The sequence below is a fragment of the Alligator mississippiensis genome, chromosome 1 (genome assembly GCF_030867095.1).
Source record: "Alligator mississippiensis isolate rAllMis1 chromosome 1, rAllMis1, whole genome shotgun sequence".
Classification (NCBI taxonomy): domain Eukaryota; kingdom Metazoa; phylum Chordata; order Crocodylia; family Alligatoridae; genus Alligator; species Alligator mississippiensis.
In genome coordinates, this window is record NC_081824.1 from 258,177,435 (window position 1) to 258,193,448 (window position 16,014).

Below are 16,014 nucleotides of genomic sequence, written 5' to 3' on the forward strand. Positions count from 1 at the left end.
TAGCGCATTCACAGCTAGCTCAGTATATCTCTGCATGGCACTGCATTGTCCGATGTAGTCATACTCTGTGTTTCTATATAAATAAATCGTGAGACTTCATCTGAAATACCATTTGCAATTTTCCTTAACCCATTTTGCCTGTTCAATTATTTCTCCTTTTATTTTATTTATTTACACTACTGTTATCTCACTGGATTCAACTGGACTTGACACACAGAGCTTTTTCTTCTTGAACACTGAAAGACTAAAAGCAGTGCTGAAAGCAAAAAATCAAAGCTGTCCTGTCATCCCTACCAACCCCTGCCACACCCTGCTTTTATACTATTCTGTCCCTTTTACGTAAGTAACTTGGCCTGTCACAGGGTGTCAAACTTGCCCTGCCCCCAGGCTGGATCTAGACTGCAGGGCTCCTTGCAGGCCAGATTCAAACACAAGTGTGGGGACACCATCATGCATGCCCAGGGTGGTTTTGTGTCCTGGTTATGCAGCAGGTCTCATCCTGAATTCCTGTCCCCCCTACCAGCCCCATGGACCACACAGCATGTCAGTGCAGGCCAAATCTGGCCCATGGGCTATACATTTGATGCCCTAGGCCTGTCATGTTAAGTCTTTCAATTTGCATCAATATGCATTAATTATAAGGGGAGAAGGAGAGAAAAATATGCTTCAAATGTTTTCACCTCTCTCTAGGGATACCTCAACCCGGTTGGAAACTCTCCTATATCTTATGAAGATTTTTCCCAATATCTTACAAAACTTGATACTTCTGCTTCTGCAAATTCAGGCCTAGACCCTTCAGCTCAACTCTTCAGCTTCACTAAAACAATACAGATAATTTAGTTAAGATCTAAGTTTAAATAAAAAAAAACATTAATTTATTTTAAAGCTGTCTTAAACTTTCTTGAGCAACACCCATCTCAAAGTTTATGGCAGAATGGGATGGAATAATATGAATGATCAGAAACATGAGGCTCAAATGTTGACATGATTTTTAAAGTGAGATTGTTGAAAGGCATGAATTAAGGGGTTACAATAAAAGTATATAAAATAATGGATAGTATAGAGCCTGTACTCAGCTTTTTCTGATCTGGTCATCGAGTACAAGAACTTGGGAAAACTAGAATGTGGTGAAAGCAAAATAAGTAAAAGGGAGGAAATGCTTTCTCACAAACACATATATCAAATGTGAAACCTCTTGCCACAGGCAGGCAGTCATTGAAGCTGAGAAGTTAGCAACATTCCAAGAGGGATGGGATGTCTGTGGATATCAAAACTATCCAAAGTGGTTTGAAGCAGTATAATTTTTTTTTTTTTTTTTTTTTTTAGAAGCGATATTAATAACAAGGCTTCAGGCCAACCTCAAGATAGTTAAGTCAGGTAAAGTCTAGTATGTAGGGCAGATTACCCCGTGTCCACTTTCTTCAGTCTTCTTACGCATACTTTCTAAAGCATGTGGGTAGTGGCCACAAACAGGATACTGAAGGAACATGTGTCTGATTCGATAATGAAACTCATGTTTTGATAAAGGCCCATTTGCACTCAGAAGTGCTGACACCCAGGTAAAGGAGTGAATTAAGGGGAAAAAATACTTGTGTGTGGATTATCATGCCCATGGCTGCTGTTTTTTTATCATATATAACAAATTAAATATAATTTGAGACATGCAAAGTCCTGCATTTGGGGCAGAACAATTACATGAACAAATGCAGACTGGGGGATGATTGGCTAGGCTGTAGTATTGCAGAGAAGGACCCCATAGGGTTATGGCAAACTGCAAACGGAATACGAGTCAACAGTGTGCTCTTACTGCAAAAAAAAAAGCCAACAGCATCCTGGATTATATTAATAGGGCTGTCACTTGCAAATCAAGGGAAGTGATTCTTCTGTTCTATTCAGCACCGTTAAGACCCCATTTGGAGTACTGTTTGTAGTCTTAGACCCTATGCTTCAAATAGGACACGGACAATTTGGAAAGAGTCCTTTGCAGAGCGAGAAAAATGATTAGGGGCCTGGGAGACAAATTTTAAGGCTGAAAGAACTAGGGCTACTTCATCTGAAGAAGTGACCAAGTGGGGATTTGATAACAGTCTTCAAATACCTAAAGGGTGATTATAAAGAGGGTGGAAATGGGTTTTTCTCTAGGGCTATAGGGGACAGGACTAGAAGAAATGGCCTCAAACTGCAGCAAAGGAAATTTTAAGTTGGAAATTAGGAAGAACTTCCTGACTATGAGGGGAGTCAGGCATTGAAACAGGCTACTTAAAGAAACTCATGAGGTCCCTTTCAGCTCCACTTTCCTATGATCCCCTTTATAAGATCATAGGAAAGTAGGACTGAAAGACCTCATAAGGTCATCTAGTCTAGCCCCTTGCTCAAGGCAGGATCATCCCTGACTAAACCATCTTTGCCAAGTGTCTGTCTAATCTACTTTTGAAAGTTTCCAAGGATGGAAATTTTATGTTTGTGGTTCTCTGTCTCTGGAGTAACTGTCACCAAGGATTTTGGAGCCTTAGAAAGGCCATAGACAGATGTGCATTTGAAGCGCTCAAAGTTCTACTCCAGTTCAAAGCCCTTCAGTTCTCGGCAGATCTGTGGTTTCCAACCAGGCCTTCCCCCCATCTTATTCCAAATCTCTGTAATGGTATACTGAAGCTTTAGCCATGGGGCATGGTAGGGGCAAATGCAGTCCTTCAGCATCTTACAGTCATCTTTGGGGGAGCAGGGGAAGGAGGGAGTGGGAGTGGAGTAAGGTGGACAACCACTAGCTCACATGAGAGCACTTGTTAGCTGTCTGCCCTGCTCTCAATCTCCCCTACCGTCACCCCATGAAGCACTGGGATGACGGAGGACTGAACATTCTGGTGTTCCAACTCAGTGTTCCAAATGGTGCATAGAGGGATTTTAGGAAACGTTTTGTCCATGCATGTCTGTACACTCGTTGTCTGGAGCACTTCAAACAGAACATCTGTCCAGGGCCAACTCCTCTTTCAAAATGTTTTTGGCATTTTATTATTTACTTTCTACTGAGGGACACTGGCTAAGAACAAGTCATCTTCGGAACAGGATCAGTCGGGGTGGCATGTGTCCCTGCACAACTGATCCAGCTCATTGGCATCCACAGACATCACCAGGGCTGTTGTTCCACAAAGTCAGGTCCCCCTGGAGCTTCAGTGGCCTAATCCTGTGGGAGATCCCATGCAGGTTCCTCCACTTGCAGATGTGTATCCTGAGTCAAGGTGAGGCAGCCTGATACTTGTGCTGCAAGAATTCTCTGCAAGAGAATTCCCATGCCACAAGCAAACAGAAGTCTTGCCATTTAAGTCATCACAAACTGTGATTTCCTTAGGCACTTGGAAGTGCGCCAAGGAGCTAGGATATCTGTTTGCTCACTTTGTTGGCACAAGGGTGATACCTGTTTACATCCACTGAGACAGGGGTGTTCTAGCCCAAGGTCCCCTTGTTAATCAGTGATGTAGCCAGGGGCAGACTTGAGGCATCCAGGGCAACAATCCACTGTTTTTACCTCTCAAGAAAAATCTTCCCCCTCTCCCAAAATCATAATCAACTTTTTTTTTCTTAAAGATCAAGGTGAAGTAAGTCTGTAATACTGAAGTTGGATTGTAGAGTAGGTGGAGTAGCATTGTTTTTAACCTGCTCACATCATGTAATCATGCAAGTTTTTGGAAGATGAACCTTCTCTAAGGACTTGGATGTAGCTATTTATGTGTACTATTTTTAGAAATGCAATTTTTTTTTATATAAAACATGTAATATACATGTACATACAAAATACATGTAATATAAAAATTAGGTTATAATTACTGAACATTTTAATACTCTTTACTTGGAATGTAAAGTTAGTTCATTCAAAATACAGTACTTTGAGTATGCCATAAGAATGTATTTATTAATAGTTATACCTATGTTTTTAATTTTTTAATTAATTTGAATAATAGGGATGCCAATATTATGTTTTTGACAAAGTATTTTATTAATTTGTACTTCATAATATTCTGTTGACGTGGCTATTTCTGGTGGGGCTCTTTTTTGACAATGATAGGAAAACAATATTCTGCTTGCAAACCCTTCTGAGATGGAAATGGGAGACAAATTCAGAGTTCGTGTGGATGTTTTAGTACAAGGTGATGATAGAAACATTCCCAAGTGGATTACGGTAACATATTGACTTTTATTAGTAGATGTTTAGGATTGTAAATCCAAAAAAAAGCTGACAAAGCTGATAGGGAAATACATAGCGCCCGAGCAAGGGACTAACAATAGAAGGATGGGGGTGAGGAGGGGAACGCAACTCGGTTACAGGAGATACAATGTTAGCTAACTAAGCCCGGGGGTAGGGGTGGGGGGAAGGGGAGGGAGGGGGTTTGCGGCGCTGAGAGAAAAAGAAGATAGATACACACAAACCCATTACAATGGTGGAAGAAGTAGTCAGAAGAAAAGGTGTCTCAGTCCAATACTACATTTAGATAGAATCCATTAACTGTTTAAAATCGTATTTTTAAACTACTTGCCAACTTAATACTTAGTGTGCCTATTGCTAGGAACAATTCAAATGTGCAAGAGCTTCATTAGTAGAAAATAGGATAATTCTCTTGAAGATAGAGCATCTTAATCACTTATAAACATTTGAGTTGATTTAAAATGTAGTGTTATAAGGAAACTGCTGAATCAGTATACCCATTATAAATACAGGGTTGAGCGCAGTATATCCCAATCTGTTTTCCACTCTTCTTGGTGGAAATCCAGTGATATCCTATTACAGTAAACTTTAATAAGCTCATTAAGACTGATTTTGGGGGTGATTTTTTTGGTTGCTAAATATTAATCTATACTACATTAGCTAATTTGTGTAACATTAGTTTAAATGCTCAGCTATTTCTTTGTAGTCTCTTAATGACTTTTTTTTCTTCAATAGGGGTTACAGACCCTGCCAAGTAATGTTTATGGAATTTTTTTTATTATTATAATTGCCATACAGAGTATAATTTTATTTCCTCTTTGTAATCTGAGTTGTGATTTGGCTTTTGTCTCTTGAAATGAGCTTTGTCCCCATTGCTTTTAGTATTAAAGGAAAACTTAAAGGAACTGAGCAAACAGTATTCAAATAGCCTTTTTTACATTGCACGTTATTTTTTCCGGTTATAGAGGTAAAGACGAATTTACACATCTTAGTTGGCCTGCTAAAGTAGGGATGTGAAAGGATAAACACTTCAATGTTAAGTGGATTTATATTGGTAATTTATTACTGGTTAACGTTTAGCACAGGGCTTAGTTTGGCTCAAAAGGAAAGTGGTGCAGTGCCCCAGGAACAGGAAGGCGGCAGGGCAGGCAGGAGGGAGGAGCAAGGAGAAGAGGGAGGGGCAAGAGGGGAGACTAATAACCATAGCCTATGAGGTTAAAGAGGAAGACAGAGGGCAGCTTAATTAGCTGCTTGTTCACAGGTGTCCCTTCTTTCCCAGCGCACCAGTGGCTTCAGCAGGCTGGGAGAGCCCCTCACCTACTGCTGCATTTGTATTGTCTGGTAGGGTATCCCACAGCTAGCTCCCCTTTCCCTCCCCTTCCCCTCAGTCAAATGGCCCAGGGAGCAGCTCCCAGCAGCAGCCATGTCCAAGCTTCTGTGTTACTGCTTAATCATTTAACCAATATGATTAGGGGAGGCTAAACAGATAATTTTTTAAATAATATTTATATCCCTATGCTGAAGAACCAGTATTGTTATGATTGTTCTTTAGGGAAAATAGAAGTTAGGTTTGTTGTTGAGTTGCCTGGTACTTGTTTTATAAATCTAAGTACATGTAAATAATTTGGGAGCGAAATGTAAATTTTATGTTTAATTTAGAAATGAACAAAGGTGATATAAGATTTTAAATACTCTACAAAATGTCCTTTGAAGTTTTACCTACAATTACTTTGCATAATAAATCTTATTGAAGCTTTTATTAAACTGGAGAAAGTATTGAATGGAACTTTCTCTTCCTGGATTTCATTAAGCTACTCCTGAACAAGGTCATACCTCTCTCTCTCTTTATTTAGCACTAGTGAAATGGATGTCACAATCCAATGATGCTTGGGCACTAATGTAATAGATTCTCTAATTGAGTTCTGTGAGGGTTTTTTTCAGGTGGCACCTAGAGAAAAACCGGAAAGTATTTACCTACTTTCTCCATTACAAGGGCTAATGGAGACATCTAAATCTGTATTTGGTGAGCATCGTACTGAACATATTATTATTGATTTTAACATGTTTTATCAGAAACACAGAAAAGCGTGCGTTTTCTGAACATGAAAGTACAGTGGCTTGAACTCTTAAGGCGCATACATATAGGCGCATTATTAATGCTTTTCTAGAAATGTATTAAAAAAATTAAAAGGAAAAAGTGGCTAGTATAAATGAAGCCCAGTTAATTAAAAGTGACCAGAACAAAAGCTTTTGAGAATCCTGAGAAGAAAATTTTGTTTGGTAGTATCTGTTATTAGGTCAATTAATAATAAATAATTAGTAAGTCATGGAACACCTGCACAAACACCCCTCTTGGTCCAATTAAAGCTATTACCAAATAAATTTTGCTTCCTATATGTTCCCAGCTACCACAGCACTTTAAAAAAGCTCAATAATATTTAAGCTTGGTGATTTTAAGCTCCTCCCTCCTAGTTCAGTCACATACTCTGGACACTCACCTTGCTAGAATCATCTGACTTCAGCAGTCTTTCCTGCCCAAGCACAGGGGGCTGGACCCGGTGTTGGGAGGTCCCTTCCAACCCCAAACATCTATGAATCTATGAATTTTTACATGCTTTAGTGTTTGCCTTGGTTTAAATGCAGAGAATACATCCAGGAAGAACACACATCAACTGCTGCAGCTTCCTTAGCCTGACGAAGGGTTTTTGAACCCGAAAGCTTGCTTAATAACTATTCTCCAACCATTTGGGTTGGTCTAATAAAAGATATCAAATTCACCCAAGGAACCTTGTCTGGGAGTACAATGATGCATTTTTGTCTGACATATTTGTTGGATTTGCTTCCTTGCTACTTTTGCCCCCTTTCTTCTGCAAGAGAGTACCAGACTAAAATCCTGCAAACCTGCAACAGAAGACTCCCATTCATTTAAGTTCAAGTTTCACCCCTCTGGAGACTACAGATATTGGGCCTATCAATATATTGCTTCAGCCCAAGGGAAGTTTCTATTACTGACACATTCAAGGCTCCTGCAGTCTTATAGGAATATGCAGCAAAGCACTCTAGGTGATAAAGAGATTCTTTTAGTTTTGTTAAACAATAGAACAAAGTTAATTATTGTGTTGCTCATAACGCAATTGTAATTTAATCTCAAGAGTGTTAGTCTCTTTCATGACACAAATTAACGTGAGTGCTCCTAGCCAGATTCCATTAATCAATATTTGGTTACTTTTATATGAAATACTTAACACTTCACAGTGTATCATGTTTTGCCTCAGAGACCAAAAATGTTTACATTTTCAGATGAACAAAGTAAATTTAATGCTGTATTTTCTTATGTTTTAAGACTTGTTTTATGCCATCTCTTTCTAAGAAATTTACCTTAGACTTTCCAGTCAATGTCAGAAATTTTGAAAAGGAGAGACTGTGTTTTGCCTCTGGAATGAAAGTACTTTCTTTCAGCCTTAAATTTCTCTCTCAAGCACTTTTTGGCCACCTTTCTAAAATAACTTTACATTTTATTTTCTAAAACATTATCCGTTATCTGTAATCTGTTAATACAAAAATGTTCATAAAATATGTATAAAAATCTTCTTGCTTAATTACCCTTTAACTCGATGATAATTATGTTTAAAAAATACTAGAGATTTTAATCATGTATCAAAAAAATCTTTATTAAAGCTGAGTTTTATAAGGCTTCATTAAGAGATGAAGATCAACACAGAATACTTTACAGCATTTGACAGTCTATTAAAGTCATAGACTCATAGTATGTAATAAATGTTACTAGAAAGTTTCTAATTACTATTTTGCATAACTTTATTTGGTAATGGTTTCAGGGACGAGTCTATACTATTATATTAGAAAGGGTCTAATTACTATTTTGCGTAACTTTATTTGGTCTACAAGGAAGCTAAGGTAATGGTTTCAGGAGGAAGGCAGAGTCAGGTAACATGTTTTGCTTCCAAATCTCAAATCACATGTTTCCGCTGTTCCTTTTTTATCAAAAGATACAGTTGCACCCAGATGTCGACCTCTCACGGAGAAAAATGAAACTGGCTATGATAGCTTTTATGAAGAGTACCAGTCTGCAGATGAAGAATGTTCCTGGAGCAATGTCACACTTGCAGACTTGTATCCAAGCATGGTGGAGAACCTTAGCAAGCTGATCAACAGACAAACTCAAAGAAAAATAGCTGATTACATCATCAGAAACTACAAACGCAGAGGATGGCATCCTAAAAAACCAAGACTTAATGTTACCATGGTAAAAACAAAAAGGTTGAGGCCAGCTAAAGTAAAGCGCTTCCTGCTGAACACACATGATGGTGGTAATGATCAGGAGAAACAAAAATTAATTCCTGGAACTAAAGTCAATGAGAATAATTATGACACATGTTTAACTAGGGATGAATCTGATGTGCTGTCTTGCTTACCTTTTAATACTGAAGAAATGGAAATAGACTGTATAATAGACTGTTCTGGAAGTTTCGCCAATAATTCTTACACTGAAAGAACAGACCAAAACATCTTGAAGTCAACTATTTTTCCAAATGCAGTCATTAGAACAGACGAAACATTGTTGGTTGAGAGTCCATCTCAAGCCACTCTGTCACTGAACCATTCTCAAGGTAGCCCAACTGAGAAGCTTCCTGAAATATCTTCTCAGAAATACCCTTCTGTAACTTGCACTGGAGGTTTGGGATCAGTGTCTCTTTGTCTAATGAAAGATGGTGAGAACAGCAAAATTGATTGTGTAACTTTTGATAGTACCTCAGAGAGAAACTCTCCCACTCGCAACTTTAATGTCGATGCTAATACCTTTCTGTCGCTGAACAACTACTCCTTAGCAAGAACATCAGATGTATTTCACAGACAACCTGAAATAAAGCCAATCGAAGGAGGTGTTTTGTTGCAGCGCAGTCATTCATTTTCCTCACTTCCTGTGAATCGGAGCCCTAGCAAGGCTCAGCAGAAATATGAGACTGCGTTTGAAAAAGTTTACCAGAAGCTGTGCTCTAAAGAACTTCAGAAACCACATATATTTCCAAAAACTCCTTCAAACCTAAGGAGATTTGAAGAGAAAGAAAGTTTATTCAAAATTAACTTTTCTGAGTCTGAGAAGTGTCATAAACAGTATGAACATGCATTTGACAAGATTTACCAGAAGTTACATACTGAAGGGCTTCCAAAACTCCCTACTTTTTTAAGAGCTTCAAACTTAAGGAAATATGAATGCATACAAATGTCTGAAACTGTAAATGCCCTAATTAATTCACCCATACGAACTTTGCCTTCATTTGCCAGAATTAAGAGAGTAGCAGATATCCACAAAGAAGATCTTTTGTTTTCACCACTAAAGAGACTGAAAAAAGTACCTGAATCTTATTGTCCTAAAGGAGCATGTCCAAAGTCCTCTCGTAAGAAACATGTTAACTCTCAGACGACTAGCATGGACTTATCAAACACAAAGGATGAGATTGTTGTCAGCCTCTCTCAAAGTCCAAATAATCAAAATTATGAGACTGAGAACTTTGTAAGGAAACTTTTACTGTATTGCCTTTTTTTCCCCACAAACACACCTGAAATGTTAAATGTCTTGTCTCATGCCCTCATAAAATCTACATCCTGGGGAAAACTTTCAGCCTTATTTAATGTAGAAACAGTCAAATAATTTAAAAATATTAAACAATATCTTTAATTGTAGTTGATTGCAATGACTATTGAAAGAAAAAAAAACCCCAAAATTTTGCTCTTTGAACATTAACTAAATCATATTGGCTAAGTAAAGACAGTCAAAAAAGCCCAAGGCTAAATTGATTCAATCTTCACAGGTTAGTCTAAACTGCGTATATTGAACTGACACGCAAGTGAACAGACATTTATTTTTGATTCGGGAAAAGCAACCACGTGCCTGCAGTGGCCTAGGCCAAAAGCCGGTGGGGGGCGGCACTAGAGCACACCCACTTGCTCAGCCTGCCCACTCTATGAAGTAGGGATTTGCAGGGGGAGATGAAAAGCATCCTGGGATGGTGGGTGACTGAGAGTTAACTAAACTGTGGAGGAGATCTGGAAGTTCAATAAACCGAAATCACTTAAGCCTGATGCAACACCCATCCAGATTTATCTTTAACCAGTTTTGGCCATTTTGAAAGTAGTTTATGTGTACTGAGCTTCTGTATATTACAGATTTGAACCAGTTTCCAATCACTTAGACCTGTTTGTGTGTAATTTCTGTCCCTAGCCCTTAACAACTTTCCTGTGAAACTGGCGAGTATTACTCCCATTTTATTGTTGGAATACTGATGTTAAAAACTTCATAAGGTCGTGTTGAAACCAATAGCTTTTTACTAATTTTTATAGGTCTTAAATTGGTCCCATAGTCCAGGGTTTCTTGTCCTGCTCTCCAGCAGTGTTCCCTCTAAGCTATGTGGCATGTGTGGCCGTACAGGCATGCTCATGCTGTGCTCCCAAGCGTGGCTGCGCACACCACACAGCTTAGAGGCAATGCTGCTCTCCAGTTCAGGCAACGAATGCTGAGATGTTTGAAAACTCACTTAATTTATCAATGTTTTTCTTTTAGAATTTTGGGTTTCCTGCTTCTCCAAATCGTACTTTTCTTGTTCATCCAAGTACTTTCCTGCAAGGTAAGTTCCAGAAGGCCTTGTGAGGTAATTGCTTTATAGGTTAGGAGAACTGCTTTACAGGATAAGCCAGTAGATCTCTGCAAATCATTTCCTAAATGACATCCATTTCCCCTCCCCCAAAACACACCTCATACAAAACAAATCATGAAAGGTTTTGTGAACTGCAGCTTGAGAGTTGTTTGGCTATTGTCTTCTTCCATTAAACCAAAAACTCCTTATAAAAAAATTATATAGTGTTTTTTCTTCTCTAATCTGCTTCAAATGATGTACACAACATCTCTCTGTTAATGTGAATGGGGAAATTGGTAATTAGTTAATCTTATGCTTTAGGAACCAAATACTTTTATTAACAGTTTTAGGGTATGTCAACTTCCAGCTGCATTTGGCAAAATGTGGTTTGTTTTGTGCTTTAGATTGACTAGCTTACTGAGTTTAAGTGATAAGAATGGTGTGCTTGAGTTGATAAGAGAATTTGCTCAAGCTCTAAATTTGAAAAATTAAGAATGTTTTTTGTCTAGAGGTGTACCAATATATCAGTGCCATATTGGATCGGCACCAATAAAAGGAAAATTAACATTATTGGCTTTTTTGGGTGGTGTAGCCAATAACATTAACCAATAAATATAATATGCTTTCTGGCGAGGGCCCCCAGATGCCACATGCATGCACGCAGCTGGATGCATGCATGTGCCCAGGAATGCAGGCCGGCAGGTTGTAGAGCAGAGCCTCACAGGTAAGTTTGTGGCAGGGAAGGGGCATGGGGGAGGGAAAGGGTGTGGGGGGTGCAGATCGAGGTCCCTCATGGTGAGGGAGGGACCAAGGCAAGGGCTGGGGGCACTGCCCAGCCTTGGTGGTGAATGGGACCTGGGACTGGGGTGGCAAGCAGGATGGAGCCACAGGCAGCTTTTCAAAGGCGTGCGGGGGGGTGGCTCCCCTCTGCTGCACACACCCCCTGGGGCAGGCATAGGGGAGCATATGTCCCCCAGTTTTGTGCATGGGGCAGATGCAGGTTGCCTGCTCAGGGCTCTGCTCTGCTGCCTTTCCCTCAAGAGCCCTGTGCTGGTCACACGCTCCCTGGCAGCAGTGGGGGTGGCAAGTTATACCTCCTGCTGCCAGGCAGTCAGGGGACACGCAGCCAAGTGCTCCTGAGGGAAAGTCAGCAGGGCAGAGAGCCCTGATCCCACAGCAAGCAGCCTCCCGCTTGCCCCATTTGATTTCGGTTAAAAGCGCCTGTGTGCTTAAAAATGGGGGTGGCAGGCAGTGTTTGAACTAAAGCTCATTTGCCAACCTTTAGTTCAAGCACACCCGCCACCATTTTTAAACACCGGGATACTGATCCCCTGAACAACCTGCCCGCAGCTTTGTCCCACTCTCTGCCCCGGACCTGGATCCTATTCACCGCCCTGGCTGGGCAGCACCCCCAGCCACAGCCTTTGACGCTGCCCCACTTCCTACCTCACCATGGGGACTTTAGTCTGCTGCCCTTCCCCTCCACAGACTAACTTTCAGGGAGCTGGTGTCCAATCTGCCCAGCTGCATTCCTGTAAATTGGTTATCAGATCAGTATTGAGTGATATACCTGGTTTGTGATTGGCCAAGAAAATCTTTCTTGGTGCACCCCTATTTTTTTCATCAGCTTTACAGATTTGAAAACTACTGTCTTGTCCTCCCATCCTCTCTTCAAGTCTCCTTTTCTCCAAACCAGCCCTGCCTTGTTCCTTCAACTTTTCCTTATATGACTTACATTCTATTTGTCACTTGTCTTCTTTTCAGTTTCTCTCTTTTCTTGAAATGTTGCACCCTAAACTGAAAAAAAGTACTTTAGCTAGAGTTTAATCAGTACTGAGTATTGTGGTGCTATCATCTCCCTTGTCTTGCATACAGAGCGTCTGCTAATGCAACCCAGATTTGCATTTTTGGTTGTTTCTGAGTTTTTTGTGACCTTTAACCTCCAGATCCTTTTCATTAGTGCTACTGCCAAGCCAGTTATCCCCTGTGCATCTGTTTTAGTTCCTGGAATTAGCATGTTAATTTTAATCTTTTTCTCCAAAGCATTTATAGCCTCTATTACTTGTACATCCTCTGCAGATTTGATCAGTTTACTCTCTTCCTGTAAAGTAAACAACTCTGAACATGGAACAGGTCCATTTGGAGTCCCACTTGGGACCTTCTGCTCATCTGACATTGAACCGTTAATAGATTCCCTTTGCTTATGGTTATTCAGCCAGCTAATGCTAATTCTAGTGACCCACACTTCTGCTGTTTCCTCATGAGAATATCTTGTGGGACTGTGTCCAAAGCCTTACTAAAATCCAGGGATATTATGTTCACCTCTTACTTTTCCTATCAACTCAGTTACCCTTGTTAAAGAAGGTAATCAAGTTTGTTTAGTGTGGTTTATTCTTAACACATGCATTTTTCCTAGTTATCATGCCTTCCTCCTGACATTTACTGTTTTGTTTCCTTCAGTAGCTTCTCAGGTAGGGAAATGAGTCTGACCAGTGTTTAAAGCCCTGGGCTTTCTTTTTCGCCTCTGGAAAGGTGGGCACTACATTAGTCCTTCTCAGTAGGGGTGTGCAAAATGGTCTGTATTCAATTCAGATTTGGCCCAAATCGGGGACAGTGATTTGATTAGTTGATTCAGATCACTGTCCCCAATTCGATTTGGCCAAATTCGAATATGAAGATGTGGAGAATCAGTGATTCAGCCATAGGCACAGCTTTAAATGTTTTTTCTACATACCTCAAGGTACCAGGTGTGGCTTGTGAACACTGCGATGGTGGGGCAGATGGAGTGTCCTGCAGGGGCGGGGGTCCCTGCGTGCTCTGTGCCAAACCCAGAAGTGGACCTTGACTACTTCTGGGTCCTCCACTGAGCATGCAGGGAGCCCTCCCATGCTCCCCTGGCTCGGCAATTTGGCCACAGGGGGACCCTGGGTACACCCCCAGACTCAAGAGACACCAGTCATCAAGCAGGGGGGTGCAGGGTGCCCCCCAATACACTTGCCAGCAGACCTGGAAGTGGACCAGTGGACCAGAAGTGTTTCTGGTCCACTTTTAGGTCTGCTGCCGAGCACACTGGGGACCCCCCCCCCCCCCGGGCGCTCCTGAGGGACACTCCATCCACCCTACCATTGCAGCATTCACAAGCTGCCTGGTACCTTGAGGTATGTAGAAAAAACATTTAAAGCTATGTCCAAATCATTGAATCTTTCCGAATCTCTCAGAATTGAATCTGAACCCTCAAGGATCTCCTGATTTGATTCAGAGATTTGGCCACCAAATCAGGCTGAATCTCCACCAAATCAAATCAGCAACCGAAGCTTCTCACAGCCCTACTTCTCAAGTCTTTTGTCTATGTTGCAGCAGCATGTATCAGCCAGGATAGGCCTGAGTGTGTCCTGTATCAGTTGGAAATGCACTCCAGACCCAAAAGTTCACTGGTGAGGCCACTGAGGGGTAGTCTCTCAGGCAGCTCTTGACCCCTTAGTACTTGCCTGTCATCTCTACAGCTAGTTCTTTCAGCACCCATGGGTGAATTCTGTCAGTCCCTCCTGACATAAATTCATTCAGGCTGTCCAAGTTCTCTGACACATTTTTTATGCAACATGATCTTTGTTGATAGTATTTGGCTAGTCTTGTGGTTAGATGTTTGTATGTATATGTGTGTGGTGTCTTTTGTGACTGAAGTAAATTAGTTACTGAATAGCTTACCTTCTCTGTCTCTTCCATTAATAGCTCACCTATCTGTGAGCTGCTGACTCATAGTTGTCCTAGTCTATTTTTTTCCTTCCTTTGTTGAACCCTTTCTTCTTACCCCTTCAACAACTCTACTGAATTGTAACTCTTTTTTTTTCTGCTTTCGGTTTCCTCATTTTTTTCCCTTCGCTTTTGTTCTGTTTGTGTATTTTTCATATTAGCAGTTGTCAATATTTCCTGTGCAATAAGTTGCATTCAGTTCCAGATTTTCAGTTCAAAGCTAATGGTGATGCTATCACCTTGAGAAAATAATGAATTGGTCTCTGAGAATGTTCTACTTTTGTTGCAAGAAACACTTAAGATCAGCTGAAAGAGATTAGAGGTCCTTTGTTTCCTCAGTTTCTTGTGCTTTTCACGTGTTGGGCTTTCAGCAGTGAGACCACTAAAGCGCTACTCTGAAAGGAGCTCATATAAATGTTACTTTCTGGTTCCTGCAAGAGGGCATATGCTGTTTTCTAGGAGCATGAGGAGCAGAGCTGCTGCTGTTTCCAAGTTTGATATTGTGGAATGTTGTCCTTGTCCTAGTATCCCTGTATAATAAAGGGACAAGAAACCACATTTTTCACTCCCTAGACCAGGCATGGACAACTGTTTATGGTGAGGGCCATATAGGGAGTTTAGATGATCTATCGTGGGCCAAGTCAGCCCCCCTCCCCCACTCAACAATGTACCAAAACTACCTATGGGACTTTGGGGTAGATGGGGAGCAGTGTTCAGGAGTGGGATGGGTGAGCAAGGCTGGGTCATGGGGCAGTGACAGTTTGGGGCCAGGCAGGTGATAGGCAGCTGGAGCCAGAGCCCTGCACACCGAGGTAGAAGCTTCCAGCCTAAAGCTCCCCCACCACTTGGAGCAGTGCAGAAGGAAGAGGAGCTGCAGCTAGAGGTGTGGGGAGCAGAACAGCCCTGCCAGCCCAGGCTCTGCCAGACGCACTCCTTCCAGCAGGGCTGTTCCCAGTGTGGCTGCAGCTAGCCAGGTGCTGCTCTGCTCCTCCTCCCCCTGCGCTGCCACTCTGGGTGGGTGGGGGGGAAGCTTCAGTCGGGCGGCTTCCACTGGAGGCGAGGGAAACAGAGCAGCACCAGGAACAGCCCCACTAGAAGCTGTGCATGCTGGTCAGGGCCCAGGCCAGCAAGCATGGGTAGGAGCATGAAGCAGGCTGCCCCAGTGAGAACAGGTGGAGCTCAGCCCCGCACAGACCACTGTATGTGCAGCCACAGGCTGGATCCAGTCAGTTGGCAGGCCAGATCCAGCCTGTGGGCCATATTTTGCCCACCCCTGCCCTAAAACATTCTGTGTTTATCTGAGGACAAGGCATAGTGAGATCACACACACATACACATGCGCACACATTTTCTCAAATTGAAGACAAGGGGGTTTTCCCCCATTTTTAACATGCAGGGAGCTTTGTCTTGAAT

At 41.5% G+C, this 16,014-nt stretch overlaps 1 protein-coding gene across 3 annotated transcripts in view; it reads left to right on the top strand.

The window, feature by feature from the left end:
* Positions 1 to 16,014, top strand: part of LOC102559585 (uncharacterized) — a 69,789-nt gene that overhangs the window by 45,870 nt on the left and 7,905 nt on the right. For 2 of the 3 annotated variants that reach the window (XM_059720539.1, XM_019476496.2), the window contains exons 8-11: positions 4,061 to 4,174; positions 6,140 to 6,221; positions 8,206 to 9,731; positions 10,779 to 10,842. In XM_059720539.1, the coding sequence (XP_059576522.1) occupies positions 4,061 to 4,174; positions 6,140 to 6,221; positions 8,206 to 9,731; positions 10,779 to 10,842 (1,786 nt within the window). The remainder of the gene's footprint in view (positions 1 to 4,060; positions 4,175 to 6,139; positions 6,222 to 8,205; positions 9,732 to 10,778; positions 10,843 to 16,014) is intronic. The other variant, XM_059720540.1, reaches the window with a different exon arrangement.